The 18,837-nt window shown below is 28.6% G+C and overlaps 1 protein-coding gene across 4 annotated transcripts in view; it reads left to right on the forward strand.

Annotated features, from left to right (window-relative positions):
- LOC123298057 (protein pangolin, isoforms A/H/I/S) overlaps positions 1-18,837 on the forward strand; it is a 459,540-nt gene that overhangs the window by 428,244 nt on the left and 12,459 nt on the right. For 2 of the 4 annotated variants that reach the window (XM_044879947.1, XM_044879950.1), the window contains exons 8-9: positions 13,009-13,210; positions 16,837-17,002. In XM_044879947.1, the coding sequence (XP_044735882.1) occupies positions 13,009-13,210; positions 16,837-17,002 (368 nt within the window). Of the gene's footprint in view, positions 1-13,008; positions 13,211-16,836; positions 17,003-18,439; positions 18,594-18,837 lie in introns of all 4 variants that reach the window. The other 2 variants (XM_044879948.1, XM_044879951.1) reach the window with 1 other exon arrangement.

An 18,837-nucleotide genomic window follows, 5' to 3' on the forward strand; every position in this document is an offset into this window, starting at 1 on the left:
AAAATTATATAAAAAATATGTCTCATCTGGTTATCAAAAAGGTAAAGATCGACCTAATACCGTTTCTTATACTATATTGTCTTCCGATTTATAAATGCAAAAAAAAAATCAGCTCTATCGAAAACCGGGAAATGGAGTCAAACATAACTTCCTTTTACCGAGATAGGTAAAACTAAATAAAAAAGGCAAAAAAAATCATAAAATTGTCCATTTTAGGCATATCTATTGAAATCTACATGTACTGAATCTTAATTTTGGACTAAAGTTTTAAGAAAAGAACGAGAGGTGTCGTGGGACACCCGAAAGGAACTAGTATTCTTTTTGTATCTTGGTACATTATAAATATTGTGCTTACTTTTTTTATTTACAAGATATTGTTCTGAATAATTTAAGGTATTAATTTTAGAAGTCAAATAATAATTTGATAGATATTTTTAGTTTTTACTGTAAGGATTTATTTGTAATATTAGTTTAGAAAAGACATATTTCTGATTTAGTAGTCATCCCATAAAATTATGACAAAAAATACAAATTGATCAATTATAAAAATATTTTTGCAATTTCTCGCAAGCAAGATCGATTGAAAAAATTTTAGTTTCCTATAGCTAACGTTGATGAAAATAGTGTTTTTTATGTCGTTTGTTATGTTGCACTTTTTTTGGTTTTATCTCCCAACCAGCAAACAAATCAGAACGATAACGTGCGATAAGGAACATAGTTTGTGAAATATGAATGAGAATTGTCCATTTTTTTAGTAGATACATTGATTTATCTTGCTAATTAGTTTGTACGCATAGCTCTTAAAACATCTTTTTAAAACTTTTTATTTGTCCTGTTAAAAATAAAACTATCAAATTAAACATGCACTTTAAATTTGAACGTAACCAATATAAATATTATTGCAACAATATGATAACATAAACTACTCTCTTTACACGCAAACTTGCAATTAATATTATTTTACTTTACATAAACAGTTAGTTAAATATGCACAAAACAAAACGAAACTGAATTTAAAAAAAAAACAGTGAACTCTTCAAGTTTACTTTTTTATTTGTTATAACTATTACGTCTATGTACAAGACTTATTTTATTTTCCTTATTTTGGCGTTAAAGGAGGCTGTTATGACTAATTTGCAGTTCTTTACATATAAATGTCATAGAAATGTCAAATTAAAATTATTGAAAAACACGAATTAATTAAACTTAATGCATTAAAAATTGTGAAAAAAAGAAATCAAATTGCACAAATATTATTTTTCAAATGTAAATTATCATAATTATTTACTTAAATTTGTGAGACAATAATATTAAATTTTCAATGTAAGTCTTAAATGCAATCCATACAATTATATACGCATCTATACAATTCTATAATTAAAGTAGTGTATCGTTGTCATGGAATCGAAACTCGCGCACGGAGCGAATAGATTAGTTATAAGATTATGCAACACAAATATATAAGCGTTATGCTTTACTTTTTCAGTACTGAGCTTATTTTTAATTAAATTAAATATAGTAGAGAACAAATGCAAGTCTATCAGTTTCCCAGCGCAAATACTTATATCCTGACTTGCAGACAAAAGCTTTTGTTATTCAGTTACCATTAATTATTCTAATAATTAAGAAAAAATTATTGAATGAATATTCACGGAATCTTCGAGATGTTTATCCGAATGTGGACATTGCTCTCCGTATATTTTTTGAGTATTCCGGCTACAAATTGTTCAGGCGAAAGATCTTTTTCTATTCTTAAAAGTGTAAAAACCTATTTACGCGCAAGCATGGGCCAAGATAGACTTAATGCACTTGCATTACTGTCTATTGAAGCCCAACTAGTCCAAGAAATTAATTACGACGACATAATTGACCACGGACCAAAGCCAGGGAAAAGAAATTTTCAAATTGATTAATATTAAAAGAAATATGAATTATTGATCTGTCTAAAGTTTATATATATATTTATCTGTCTTGTTTATCAGTAATATTTAAAAAATTATATTTCAATAAATTAAGTTACTTTAAAATAAAAAACTGGATCAAAATTAATGAAATTCATTCTATCAAAAAGGGCGGCGCATCGAACGGGGCCTAGGGCGGCAGCGAACCTAAATCCGTCACTAGGCGTTCTGAATATAGTTCTTTTTTCTATCGCTAGATAGATTCTTTCTTAGCATTAAAATCCAATAATATGTGTATGTATGTATATAGAGGTTAAGAGGTCGTATAAACGTTCTCATACTTGTTATTTTGATTTTTCACAAACCATTTTCTTAATGAATAATAATAAATGTAAGGAATATACTTATATAAGTGAGTTCTAGCTAACTAAGTTGGTTTGCTAGGTTGTACAACACTACACACTAGTTTTGCACAATTAAATGTTGTTTATGGTAAACAAAATATGTATATTTACAAACGTAATTAGATTGAAATTCAGTGATGAGTACAAAACAACGACATGACACTATATATACATACATACACTACATGATACCATACAGTGTTACGTTTGTATGTGTATGTTGCTTATTAATTAATATACTTGAATATTTGCATAAAAAATAATTAACTTACCTGCTAGCTAGATTGTAGGTACCTACTACTACTAATACAAAATATGAATTTGCATTCTTTTAAGTGTGCTCTCTGGTTTATTTGGAACAAATAAAATATAAAAAACTAGCTGTGAACTACCCGCTTTGCTGGGCAACATCCTCACTTGCACCCCTCCCTCCACATTTCCTTGCGTGGGATAACAGTTTTGTAATGTACACGTCATGCTCTTTTATTTGATACCCCACTTAGGTATATTTGTAAATATTCGATAATTCCTTCCCACTTTCTCGCTACACCTTTCTACCCTCCGAAGGTTAAAAGTAGATAAAAACAATAGATCTTTGAAGCTGGTTGTATATCGTGTCAATATTTGAGCTTGATGCACAACTTTTTTAGTTTTTGAAGCATATCCCTTTCAACCAGTATTTCAACCCCTTACTCTACTATAATATGGATGCATTATACATAAAAACCTTCCTCTTGAATCACTCTATCTATTAAGAAAACCCGCATCAATATCCGTTGCTTAGTTTCAAAGATTTAAGCGTACAAAGGGACATAGGGACATAGGGACAGAAAAAGCGACTTTGTTTTATAATATGTAGTGATAACACTGGTCAACACAAATTTTGTCACAGAAGCATGACTTTACTTTTTGAAAATTTTTTGACGTGCTGAATATGAATCTGATTGCTTCAGCAAAATTGCATGAAAACATGAAAAAAACTTGTTCTTCTTCTTAATTCGAGGTCATATTTCACCAGTGAATATTTTTTCCTCACGAAAACATTTACGTCATCAGAAAAGACCATTAATTCCCCCTCAAAAGCCTTTTTGAATTTTTCCAAAATCTTCTTCCAAGAAATAGAATAGGTAATATATAAATATATAAGTATACAATTAATTAATTATACATAAATATTTATATTAGTATTAATACAATGTATAGGTATTTTAACTATAATAAATGTGATATGATTTCTCGAAGAGCAAAATGGATATCGGAATGATTCAAAAAGTATTTTAAAGGAAGAGGGGAAGAAAAGGAAGTCTTTCAAATTTTCATATGAAAAAAGAAATATATAGTGGTGTTACGGAATTTCGAATATAACAAAAAAATGAATTTTTTCCTCTTTTAGCTAAAAATGTTTTGAAAACCTTACGTATTAGAGAAATTCTGAATTTGAATTCGAATTCAGCATCCTCAAAAACTATAAGAAATGTCTGTCGCATCAATGTGATAAAAAAATCAAATTTTGTTGACCAGTGTAATTATAAAAAATATTAGTGGTTATTATTGCTAAATAATAAATAAAAAGATCAGTATAGATTTTCGGTTTTTAATTTCGGTCCTTATTAAAACCATCCAAAAAATTCAGTGTAGAGTCATGAATCATGGAGATAATTTATCTACACTGCCCGGCCCCTCCACCATTTCACATATTATAATAAAAATCATTTACATTGTACAAAGAGATCACTATATGAAAGTATAAAATTAAATTTCAGAAAATCAGCCAAAACAAGTATTAACTAAAACAAAATGGTCCATGTTTTAACCCAATGTAACCTAAATTGTGAACCAAAATACTTTTAGATATGACATCTAATAAATATTTCCATCATATTCCGTATTCATTTTGGTTGGTTTCGAGTAATCCACACACAAATTAATACCGATTCAAGAAAGCAAAACTACCCACTCTCGTTGGAATTTCACTAATATATATATTTTTTGGTATAATTATAATTAAAGGAAGTGTTGCAGATGATAGAATAATAATTGGTTGCTAACACGTAGATAAGATTTTCTCAATGAGTTTCAATTATTTCGAACTAAATGGATTAAACTACAAACTTTTGATTAGTGCATGCTTCATGCATATATTTTATGTAGAATCCTTTACATATATAATAATGTCCTTTTGTATCGTATATCTACAAAGATTCACATACCGTTTGTCTCAAAATAAATTGCCTACAAATATAATCAAGGCTTTGGTTATAAGAAATCATATTTTGAGGTATTTAAGATTTATCAAGGCAATTTAAGATTTAGGGTTGAAATTATTTGTATCTTATTTTCATGTTTGATGATGAATTTGGTTATAACTTCATGAATGTAGACGAAAAATTGGAATAAAATCTTTCGATATTTGCCTTGGTTTTCGAAATATCGAAAACTAATTAAACAAAATTTTCAATTTTTATACCATGCATATATGTAATATGTAAGGTATACTAAATTTAGTCCCAAGTTTATAACGCTTAAAAATATTGATGCTAGAAAAAAAATTTTGGTATGGGTGTTCATAGAATCATCTAATTACTCCATTTCCGATTGTTTGTCCGTCTGTCCGTCTGTCTGCCAACACGATAACTCAAAAACGAAAAGAAATATCAAGATGAAATTTTTACAGCATACTCAGGACATAAAAAGTGAGGTCAAGTTCGTAAATGAGCAACATAGGTCAATTGGGTCCTGGGTCCCTAGGACCCATCTTGTAAACCATTAGAGATAGAACAAAAGTTTAAAAATAAAAAATGTTCCTTATAAAAAAATAAACAACTTTTGTAAACATCACTGGAAAACAAACAATTGACTGAGTTAATTGTTGAAATGCCATGCATAGTCAGTGTTGATTTCTTTATCACATAACACATACAAACATGTGACACATAATGACTGATAATCAAGTATAGTGCATACTATAAAATTTCCGCTTAATTGGCCCCCACACGGGTAAACAGTGATGTTTACGAAAAAATGTTTCAAACAAAAGTTGTTTAATTTTTGATAAGGAACATTTTTTACATTTAAACTTTTGTTCTATCTCTAGCGGTTTACAAGATGGGTCCTACGGACCCAAGACCCAATTGACCTATGATGCTCATTTACGAACTCGACCTCACTTTTTACGTCCTGAGTACGCTGTAAAAATTTCGTATCCACAGACGGACGGACGGACAACCGGAAATGGACTAATTAGGTGATTTTATGAACACCTATGACAAAAATTTTTCCTAGCATCATTATTTTTAAGCGTTACAAACTTGGGACTAAACTTAATATACTATGTATATTTCATATATACATGGTATAAAAAGTATGGTACCTTTTTTACATTTGCTCTGTGCAGATTTTGTGCCGCAGACATGCATGGTATAAGAATTTGTGCTTTTTTTTTGAAAGTGTAATGAACAACATTTTCGATACACTCAATTACAAGAATATACGTTAGCATATATGATGAAAACATTTGAAAAGTGTACAAATCTATTGATGTTGAGTCGTATTACAATACAAACTGAACTGAACTGAACTTCAACTTGGTTTGGTATCAGTATTATCAGTACAATCTATATTTAAATAGTGTAAATTGAATATACAGATATACGGTATTGCCGACTCTACTCTAAACTCCACTCTCTACCATAAGATTAGAGTAGTAAACCAACCCTTATAGAAACATTCATACATGCATATAGTGAGAGTACACTTTGAATTGAGTTCGTAATAATATCTATATTTAGTTATATCGTACTTACTTACACATAAATATGTATATATTCACTAGATTGCCGACGGCGAAAATTCTGTTCTGTATCTGTGTTCTCTATATTACACACCATGTTAACGTCCGTCGCCGGTTGTCGTTGTCGTCGTCGTACATAGTTCATACTTTACGATGCTAGAGGGATATACCGTCGCGATAAGCATAACTTACATTTTGGATTGTATTATTATTATTATGATTATTATTATTATTATTTCTATGTCGTATGATATATTATATATGTATATATATATATATATATAGTGTCCTTTGTTCTTTTGTTACCAATCAATAATTCTGTTTGAAGGCACTACACTAAAGCCAAATTACTAGTCTAATTGCTTGCTATATGTGTACAGTACCAGTACCTACTCTATTCTCTGAGAGTCATAAAATGTATCATCTCATTTCTGTTTCTAGCTAGATATACAACAATATATATATTGTATGCAAATGGATTTTATCCATTTAATACAATACCTTAATGCAACAATTACATCACCAGCCCCCCCCCCTTTCAATTTTAACTTCTTAAACATATTTTTAGTTATCTTCTGGATATATTTTTTAATAATAATGCACTTTTAGGGTTAGTTTAAATAATATCGTTTTTTACTTAATATTTCATTGATAGAGGGATATACTAATACTAGGTTTTACCCGCGTCTTCGTTGGTGTTATTGTCCTTAAATGACTAGCAAAGATTATTAATCCCTCTTTAGAATATTCCAAAATATAATATTATTCTAGGATGCTACTATATACTATATTATGTGTTCTTCCGTCTGGTGTAAATATGTGAAAATTTGAGGCATGGGACACACGCGAATAGGCTACATATAGTTGGTCATAGGAAAAGCATGGCATTTCCAATGTTCCGCTGATACTTGAATTTTTAGCCCTTATGTTTTGTTAATGTTAACTGCAAAACTGAGCTTGGTTTGAAATTGAAATAGTTTGAATTGAAACGGAAGTTCAGTGGAAATAATTAGAATTGGAGGTATAATAAGACATTCCCATTTCCCGACACATGATAAAATAGTGGCACCATATTCTGCCCCAAACGTGTAATCAAAACCTTCTTCGATTGTTTTACACTGGTATCGGTAAATGTTTATAGGTAAATATATCAAATAATCAGTTTTAAAATTTATCTTTAATATAAGTTTAATAACTCATGCTTTGGTTGAACAGGTGTCCATGAATTGTGTCTCCTTCACCCTGTTTTATGTAATGTAAAAAAATAAATTTAATTTTTTTTTATTTGGCTTTATAAGTTGTAGATTGTAGTTATTCTGATGTATGAGCAATATTATTGTCAAGTTTCATTCAAATCCATTCAGTAATTTTTGCGTAAAAGCGTATAAAAAACCATCAAACAAACAACCTTACTTTAACATTTATAATATATAAGAGTAAGGATTAATTCAAAGAAGAAATATTAAAACTAACGAAGAGCTTCACTACTGACGTCTGCATTCTTTTGAAAATTGGGAGAATTTTAACCTAAAAAAACCTAGGAAAAATTTCCTCAGCAAAATGTTTATATTTCAATTTTAGCCCAAATAATGAATTTTTGACGAATACTGGAGTGTGATATTATTGAATTTTGACTCCACATTCGAGATCATGGACCCAAACAATCCTCTAGGGTCAATTCCGGTGGAAAACTTCAATTCATTCATTTTATAGACTGTTTCTTGTTGGGGTAGTTTAAGGGAAAGGAGGGTTGAAACTTTCCCAATTTTCAAATAATTACAGAGGTTAGTTGTAATTCATGTTCCTGAAGATCTAAAGAATGCGTAGAAAAAAGAATTATTGAAATCGGTGCTCTACATTGATTTTCAACATTTTCCGGTTTATTAATTCGACTATGATGATTATTTAATGTAGTCTTAAATTATTTGACAGCATTGATTCTCATCTATGGTGCTTTTAAAAAACCATTTAAATGGTAATAAAAGAAATTTATTTCACAAATAACATTATTATACAAACAGGTGTTTAAAGTAAAATTAGCATGTTAATCTCTTTATAATACTCTTTTAATGCTGAAAACTCGATGCTATAAATACCGCGAAAATCAAAATATACCTTGATTATAAATCATAACATGATTTAAACTTTATAAAATCAGCATAGAAAGCTTCACATTTACTCCGCAGCATAACGCTACTATATATCATTGAAAATGACTGCAATTCAAAAATGGTTTCTGCCACAATGAATTATGCCTATAAAAAAGATAAGATGAATATTTTTCAAGCATGTTTCCGTTCCATCATTTTGAACCACTTCCAACATATTCAAAAATTAAACCACTACTTTAAAAAAAGATGCTAATTTCTTCATACCTGAAAAAGCTATAAATCGTATTAAAAACTTCTTTACTATTTATAAAGACAAAGAAAATAAATTAATTGTTTTCTTTTCAAGATCTTTATTTTAAAATAATACCTCTAACCTTATTTTATTGGGAAGTGAAAAAAAAAAATAATAAAATAATTAGGAAATTGAAAACATGAAAACAGATATGTAAAATAATATGAAATATAGAATTGAATAAAAAGGTTAATTATAAATTAGGTCATATTCAACAAGGATAAATAAGGATACAAAATATATAACAAAAGTAAACACAAAATACATAAAATGTAATAACAAAACATGTTAGGTACGCTGTGTACGCTGTACGCGAATGTATCGCGTCGTTCGTTTTATAATATCTATATTTCTATATAGTTTTGTTGCAACAAACAAGAGAATAATAAAATATAAGCTTGGAAAGCACATACACACAGCAATCGATTAGTATTTAGTGAAAGCGTCTCGACGCCGTATATCATATCAAAGTAACAGCCAGCACAAACAACAACCAACATTAATCTTCCTATCTCTTTTCAATACATATCAACTAAAATATAAAATATCTGATGAGTCACACAATTGCAATAACATCGCTCGCGTATATAGTCCAACATTTTCACATGATATTATTGTATATGTCTTCTCAACAAAACGCTTGCTACTACACTATCTAACTCCCTCCCCCCTCGTTCATGAACCCCCCAAACAAATACATATACTAGATTTATATATGTGGTAGATGAATGCCTGGGCACATTCTCCTACCCCTTGTCCCATTCAATATCTAACAATAAATAATAATGCATTTCATCAAATTGCTACTGTGTCCTGTCGTCCGATTTCTCATCTCGAAAATATTATTTCTCAAAAGAATATCTTAAATTTGACGCTTTTTAAAAATTATGTGGAGTGTATGTTTAAAAAAAAAAAAAGCACGTGTGTTGTTTTATAAATAATTTTTATTAAATTTGTGATTTTTAAATAATAAAGTTGTTTTTTCCATTGGATAGATGTGGTTACTTGGTTGCTTTTTTTTGTATTATTATAATTCTTGTTCCTGCTTGTTTCTCTCTAAGCGCGCGGTTATGATGATGCTATGAAATATTTGATAGGAGTAAGAGGGAACAAAGCATAGGAATGAGACAGTGATGTTTTATTTGTGTTGTATTTAACTCACAACTATACCTATATACAACCTAAAATGCATATATCAGGGACCATTTGTATTGATTTTTGATTTGTTCGGGTGATGAAAACCTTTTCCCATATACATACATATATTATGTATATACATACAATACTTATATGAATCTGTACCAGACATATTAACTTGTTGAGTGTACCTCTTCTTATTTAGGAATATTATTTTTTTTAAATAATTATTGTGTAAAAAATTGATGTGATAAAGTGTGTGAATTTTGGAAGAAAGACCCACAAAAATATAATAATTATGTATACGAATTTTTTTGATAAAGAAATTTTTTGCTTAAAAAGAGAATGATTCTATTTTTATTACAACTATTATGGATTCAGATGATTGGGGTGAACCATTAAATCTATCTATCAAAAAGAAACCAATCGCTGTTGTTGCACCATCATCGACAATGATTTTAGAAAAGATACCAATACGATTACATCGACCATTCGATGTAAGTGATGATGATGCCGAAGATAATGAGAATAACGATAATGATGATAATACTTCGATTGGATCGGAAACAAAGAAACTAGAAGAGAATACCACAGATGAAGTGATTTGTTTAGATTTAAGTAAAAATTCAAACAGGGTGAATAATTTATTACAAGACAATAATAATGAGATCTTACAGCAACAATTAATTCAGCAACAACAAAAACAATTATTTGAGAATTTTGGTGTATTTTATAACAATAATAATAATAATAACGCAACAATGACAAATGATAAATTATTAAAAGATTATTTTGCACCATTTTTTGATACAACCAAAAATTTTACAACAACCGAATCAATATATTCAATGATCAATCATTTAGCTGAACAAAAATTATTACAGGCTTTATATATGAATTCATTAATTGTACAATCAAATAATTTGGCGGCAAATTCAAGTAGCACGAGTAGTAATAATGGTGGTGGTGGTGGTGGGGGTAACAATACAAATACAACAACGTTGTTAGGCAATTATGAAACAATATCATCAGCAACGAATAACAATAACAATAATACAGCAGCGGCTGCATTGAATGCATTAAATTCAAATCAAAAACATCAATATCCAATATTAAATAATTTATTAGGTACTTCAAGGAAGTTATTTGAGAATTCTGATTTTTATAAATCAAAAACTGAGGCGTTAACTATAACTGTACCAAATAATGAAACCACACAAATTGGTGGAATTAAAAAGGATAAATCACGCTCGCATAAACGGTATATCTTCATTTTGTATTCCATTTATTTTTTTGATTTAGAAAAATTCACACCGTCGGTTACAACCGACGGTCATTTTAATTTAGCGACGGTATTGGTTTTATATGTTATATGTATTTTAATTGCTTTTATTTGTATTTACAATATTCCAACAGGTGGTTATTTCTAAAATTTTCTAAATCCAAGAAAGCCTGACCAAAGTTTCTTTTTCTTAAAAAATATCAAGGTGTCATCATAAGTCGAAATTTTATGATAGTGAAATTGTCGGCGAAATATTTTTTTAAAAATATTATTTTTTCGAAACCCGTTCAGTTATTTTTTGAAGCATTAAATTTCCCAAAATGTATAATTTTCTAACAATTTTTCACATACTTAGGGAAAACTAACCGGCCTAACATACCCATTTGGCCACAACTATTAATTTTTATACCATAGAAAACTAATCTTTTTTAAAACTAATAACTATTGAGTTTCAATATACACAATAATGTAACAATTAGGTTAGGTTAGGTTATATTGGCATTGTGATACCATATATGTATTTTACCACCTTTCCGCTGATAATTTCATTTATCAGCTCCTTAATTTCAAAGGCAGAGTGCACCTCCTTCATGCATATACCATGCACTACACCAGTCACAACTATTAATAAAATTAATTTGGTTGCGACGGCGGGAATCGAACCCGCTACCCTAAGCATACTGCGGACGGAATTGATTACGCCTTAACCAACTGAGCTAATAAGGCGACTAGTGTAACAATTACCCATGTTTGTTATTCAATTTATTGTTTTATTTTCAATTGCAACATCAGCACGTGATTATTTCAAAAATTGGTGGAAGCACTATTAAAAATTTGGTGCATTTGATTTTCTTACAAGTATTATTCTACTTTTTAAAGAATGTAGTCTCTAAAGAAAATAGTGCAACTATCAGAAATTAATCAAATTTAATATCGTCAGATTTGTCACTGTCAAACTGAAATTTTAAGTTTTGTGATAAAACTATGATCTTAAAAATGATAAAACACAATTTTTCATGGTTACTGTCGTGTTTGTTTTTGCTTAGTATTAAAAATTTAAATTTTAGTGATTACCTTTTTTATGTAATCAGTAAGTGTTAGATATTTTCTAAACAAACTTGATTTGAACAGTGATATTTTTTTCAATCGTCGAACATTAAACCAAGAACAATAAATTACAAATTTATTATACAAAATAATTCCACCTTCTTGCTCCTTATTGATCTTCTAATTTCATGAGATTTTTAAGAATAAATTTGAAACAAAATGGCCCATATTTATGAAGATTTTAACTCCTGGAGGACCGTAGCAAAGATCCCAAATATTGTCTTTTTTTCGTATGTGAAAAATAGATTATTGTATAAATATTGACCTTTGAACAAACACAGACTAATCAGTAAAAAAAATTTCAAGGATAAAGAAAAAGAAATTCAAAAATATGGCAAGAAATGGAAATTTCACCCATGGTGGAAGCCACGTGAAAAAATATATGTTATAATAATATATACTTAGTGGGAGCGCGGATAAATAATATATATTGTTTATCAAATTATAGTTTTTTAAAATAACGAAATCTATATCATTGAAATTTGGACTAAATAGTACAAAATAATTTTTAATTAACACTATATTTTTTTTATATTGCATTTAAAAATTTGTTTCAATATTTTAGTTCATATTTTCCATGAAATCGATGTACCTAAACTGTATTATTAGCGAATTTATTCTGAAGAAAATGGAGCTTTTCTTCCGAAGGAAATGGAGCTATTGTTTTTGTACCAATTTGAAAAAATTTCTTCAAAAAGTAAAAATTTTTTGTTTCTTTCTCTAGACGCTTAGTTTTTGAAATAAAAACTAAAAAATTCTGCTACTGATTTTTTATTGTGGTGTCGACATTGAATGTTTTTAAGAAAAATGTCTTTTTTTTCAATCTCTTAAAAAGGATTTCGCTTAGCTAACGCAGTTCCTGCGCTACGAATTTTTTTTCTGAGAATTAATTTTTCAGGACGCCAACTTAAGACATATTTACTTATTTTATTTAAAATTTTATTACTCCAACGATTAATATATTTATTAAATGTATTTTTACAGAAGTTCAATGGACCAAAAAAATTCATCATCAGCAGATAATAAAAATAATCAAGATGGTAATAATGCAAACGATAAAAAGAAACCACATATCAAAAAGCCTTTGAACGCCTTTATGCTGTATATGAAAGAAATGAGAGCGAAGGTTGTAGCCGAATGTACATTAAAAGAAAGTGCTGCCATCAATCAAATATTAGGCAGACGGGTAAGTTAATGTTTTTATATTATAAAATATTTTTATTTGTTTTTTAAAAAATTATTATTAATTTAACACTAACAATAAAATTATTTTTTTTGTCCATCCATAGTATTTATCCAATTTACATAAATATAAATTAATATTATTATTAATTAATACCAATTCTATTGGCTATGTTTATATAAACATACGTATAACATTTGCATATATGTATTACAATATTTATGAAGAGAGTTTGTCAAATATTGAAAGTAGAATTATATCAAAGTATAAATGATTCTCATTCATTTAAGGATGTATGAGCATGGTAGTGGGGCACAAATTTAAAAATAGATATTTTCAATTTTGATGATAAATTTATATTATTACTTGACGATATAAGACGAAAAGTAAGAATAAAATTTTTCGATATCTGGCTTAATTTTCAAAATATCGAAAATTGAAAATTTTGTTTAATTATTTAGCTTTCGATATTTCGAAAACCAAGATACATATCGAAAAATGTTATTCTTATTTTTCGTCTACATTCATGAAGTTATAACAAAATTCATCATCAAAGTTGAAAATAAGATAAAAATAATTTCAACCCTTAATCTACCCTGCTCTTACATCCCTTATATGGACGGTGACACTTAGTTTTTTTCTTTTCTAATTCATTGCTAATATGTTTACTTTCTATTAAAAAGTTTTTTTTTTATTTGTTTTCATTCATTCCAAATGAAAATTATCAAAAACTTCCAAAATATGTCGTTTTTTGAGATTCCTCCATAAGAGCCAATGTATTTTATATCGATTTGTAATGACTTTTTTCTTAAAAATTTGCACGGTTACCTAAGCTGAAATTTTAACCACATATTCTTTGAGTAAAAGACTACCTACAAACAAATTTTGAGCCTTTAAATCAAACATTGTTGTCATGTTGTCTAATTACAAAACGATCTATTAGCCATTATAGATTGAAGGACTTTACTCATTTATTTAATTTTAAGATTCCGTTGTCGAATTTCAAAAATTTGATATGATACTGCTCCTGTAGGCGATCTCCTGGAGGCTCTCTAAAAAAAAATAGGTATCTGGCGGTGAGCACCATTACTCTGGTTTTAATTATCCAAAATGAAAACAAACCAAAAAATTTCTTTAGTCGATTGACGAATACAGGTATTAATCGAAGGAATAGTCAATATTTTGATTTTTGTTTTTTTTGTTACTTACTGGACGTGTTATTGACGGTGATGGCCATATTATCCAACATAATAATTCACCTCGGAAAAAAGAGACATATTCAATAATTTGAAAAAAAATAAAATTTACTATAAGCCGTGGAAGGCTCGTAATCTACGCCAGAGTATAAGACGGAGATACCATTTCCACTTTCCGCTTTAGGTAGACTTACTCCCTTTACCTTTGAAAATTCACTACTGGAATTGTCAACAGAGTGAGAACCACGTCTCAAAGTAGATTGACAAGGATAATAAATGCCGAGGCCTGGTCATAATACGCATGTCATAATATACAAAATAGTATCCTGGCGCGTATTTAAAATAAGATTATACCACTTTTAAATAAAGTTAAAACAGTATATTTTGAACAAATTACCATTTTACTATTAAAAAAAATTTTTTTCGTAGAATTTAAACAAAATTATTTAACAATATTTTAAGCTCATGTGAATGTGAAATATAAACACATCATTGAAGCAGCTGATTCCGGTCATACGATCATGCGCATTGAATACCAGTCCTCCAAAATGGTGTTTTCTCTGTCAGCTGTTTCAATATTGTATTTTCATTTTTGTTAATCTACTCTGTGACGCCAAAATATACATACTTGGTATACACTGGGCTTATCTATTTAAAATATATGATCTAAGCCCTTTACTCATGTCAAGTAAAAATTCAGTTACAATTATTGTTAATCCAAATTTTTGTACATGATCAACTTTTCAGATATTAATTATACCTTCATTATTTTAAAAACTCTCTGTATAAATCATTACGATATAATAATGTATAATGTATATACTATACGTATGTAGTTATATAATCAAATCACAACCGTTTACATATTGTATCAATATCGATAGATAGTTATGTTATGTATGTTATCATAGGTAACCAACGAAATGCTTTGTTATTACGTAATTAATTATCGTGAGATTATCACAGCTCTTAATTTTAATAAATTTATTCAATTTTGTCATTTAAATATCTATTATTGAAATTGTTTTGATTCATTCGTTTCCAATCAAAACTTTCAAACATTTCCAACTTGTTTCTTTTTTTTGGGATTATTGAAATATTTATTTTTATAATAAATTTCACTCCTATTTTTTAAATGATACAAAAACCCGACTATGGTAAAATCTGCTGTTGATACCTACCATTAGACATTTTGCCAATTAAACAATTATTTGATATTCAAACACAAAGTCTGAATAGAGAAAAAATAAAGCTAATTTTACAATACTAGAAATATTAATAATAAAAAGAATTTATTGTTTTCGGAAAATTCAATCACCCGTAAGAAAAATTTAATTTGTTTTAATTATTTAGAGAGTCCCTCCATGAATTCTGAGTTCCTCCCGGGGACGATGGATTCTCAGTTTTGACGATAAGTGAATCCTAAGACGCTGGGTTTATAATTAAGAATCATGTAGAATCGAACGTTAAGATTGGCAGGGAGCGAAAAACTGACATAATATTCGAATTTCCAATTGTGGTACCTTGTAACGATGAAAATCTGGATTTTTTTGACATTTTTGCATTTTTATTTTGTAATGTTTCGGCTCATAATCAGGTTTTGAAAAAAAAAACCGTTGACACTACTCAAAAACACATTAAAAAAAACCTGCAATTAAACAAAAAAGTTAAGTCCAATGATTTGCCTGAACTGTACGAGCTGTTCAAATTTTTCTGAAAAATTCGTTTTTTTCAAAATTGTATCAGGCTAAAATTTTCCACCCTTTTTAATGATCATAAGTTACATCTTTTTCCTGAATTGCAACTCAATTCTTTTATGTTTTGAAAAGTTATCAGAGAAAAATTGTAAATATGAGTTTACAGCGTTTCTTGAGAATTTAAGGTTATTTTGCTAAGTTCAGGGTTCCACAGCAGACAAAGTCGATGCAAAAATTTTTAACAAACCATTCTTTTTTTTTATTCGTCTCAATTCGATCAATAGAAGCAGAGATACTTAATAGTAGCAGATGATACTTACGTCGCGCGGATCGTTCCGGAATCGGAAAATTCCTCTTCTGTATTTTTTGCAACAAAAGAAACCTATTTTAACAATTTCCAAAAAATTTTTGAATTCATTATCAAAACAAAATCCGGTAGATTTATCCAACTATCATGCAAAAAGAGAAAAAAAGCCAAACTTAATACTCAAAATAGTTATTCGCAAAGTGATAATTTATTTCAAAAATTTTAAGATATTTTATCAAAATTTTTAGATAAAGACGCTTCCGAAAAAACTAAAAAAGTATTTAAATGAAATAAAATGTTTGCATATATCGTTAATATTTTATGTATTGTAAAAATAGACTTATTAGGTATAGATTAAGTTAAAACGTACTTTAAGGGGTTTAATCATTTAATTTCATTAAAAAATAATAGTTAACATATTGTAATTAGTGGCATTCCTTGAGTCGAGATGAGCAAGCTAAATACTACGAAAAAGCTAGACAGGAGCGCCAATTACATATGCAATTATATCCTGGATGGAGTGCGCGAGACAATTATGGCTATGGCACCAAGAAGAAGAAACGGAAAAAAGAGCGTACCCCGATCGAGGCGGGAGGTACACATTCAACAATAAAACTAACGTCTTCCCATTTTTATATATGTTTTATTTTGAAAATACGCTGCGCATAAACAATTCATAAATCTTGTTTATGTCAAAATATTTTTCAAATCCAATATATTTTTATCCAAGTTAACATTCTTGTCGATTATATTTTTATTTTTTATATTTATTTAATGAAATCATTATTAAAAAGTTCAAGGATGTAAATTTGGACAAGAATATTAAAATGTTCAGTGCTAGAACAGCAGCGGATTGGCGGCGCTCTTGTGAACTTATTAAAATCAACTGAACGCGATTTTAATTGTAATGTTGTAAGGAATTTAAAAAATTTTACATTCATAAACAAAACTTTCATTTTGTAAATGATAAATTAAAAATTAAATAATAAATAGTAATTTTTAGACCACCCATTCGTGTGTACAAAATTTTTGATTCAATAATTGGCAAATGTAAAATAAATTTTAAATTTTCTACAACAATTGCATATTATGATTGTGTATAATTGTTTATTCAAATTACCATACTTACTAATCAACATCTGAATAAAATTGTGTGTGCAAATCGTCCGTTTACGTTAACGTTAAACAAAACAAAAAATAACGCTTTAAATAGGATATGTGGGAAAATTCAATTCCAGAAAGCAATCTAACACCATTTTTGTTTCTATCATTTTATTCTAACTTTTTTCTTTTTATTTCCTTTGTATTCGTTTTTAATTGCATTTTTTTTGTTTTTTTGTTTATTTATTTTAATTTTAATTTATTTACTTTTATTATTTTTTTTTAAATAAAAATTGGTCTCGTGAATGGGACCTATCAAAATCAAAAATTTGATCAGATAAAAAAATAAACAGCAGAATGGGTCTCTTAAAAACAAAATTATTCCAAAACAAAAATCGGCCATGCTTTAAATAGGTCCCAAAAAAATTGGTTTTTTAAAATTCATTATTTTTTTTCAATTTCATTCAGTTTTATATCCTCTGGCTGTTATTCTAGCACATAAATGGGAAAATGTTGAAACAAACTGAAGAATTTTTCGAAAAAATATATATTTTTCGAGATAAATTTCTTTCTGAGAGGTGCTCTGGCCATAATTTCAATAACTTTTTTATTTTTTTTTTATTTTCTGGAATGTACTAAAGGAACAAAACATAATTAGCATGGCTGAGCGGAGTTTTCGCATAAAAAATTTTTATTTTAGTTTTTTTTGTTTTGCACATGTTTTTTGTGGATGTAATAACATGTATTGTTGTTACATTATATTTCGTAGCGAAAAAAAAAAGTTAAGTAATCAATGTTTGAGGGGGTTTATGTAAGTGACCTATTATTTTTGTACAATGATTTTATGTTTCTACGCTCAGCCTACGCAATTGTCAGGAATATTGCTTTAAATTGTTGATTTCTAAAGTATGGTCGTTCATTTTTTTAATAGTGGCATGCGTTGGGCCGCGAAGAACAGGCTAAATATTATGAGTTGGCGCGACGCGAGAGACAGTTGCATATGCAGCTATACCCTGACTGGTCATCGCGGGCCAACGCCTCCCGTGGCAAGAAGAGGAAGCGTAAACAAGAGACTAACGAAGGAGGTACACACATAAATGCTGCCATTTACCTTCATAATTTACCCTGTATTTCTTTGCTTATACTTTAGATATTTTTATATAATTAATTTATTATTAATAAAATATATCAAACGATATTGTAGTGTGTCCTGGTGTTGGTAATGGGAACTATATCAATTTATTTAAACCCTGAATTTTTATTATTATTATCTACTATTTACATTATGTAGGACATTTTTTTACTAACCACACTGTCAAAATATTATAA

Source organism: Chrysoperla carnea, chromosome 4 (assembly GCF_905475395.1).
Source record: "Chrysoperla carnea chromosome 4, inChrCarn1.1, whole genome shotgun sequence".
NCBI classification, from domain to species: Eukaryota; Metazoa; Arthropoda; class Insecta; order Neuroptera; family Chrysopidae; genus Chrysoperla; species Chrysoperla carnea.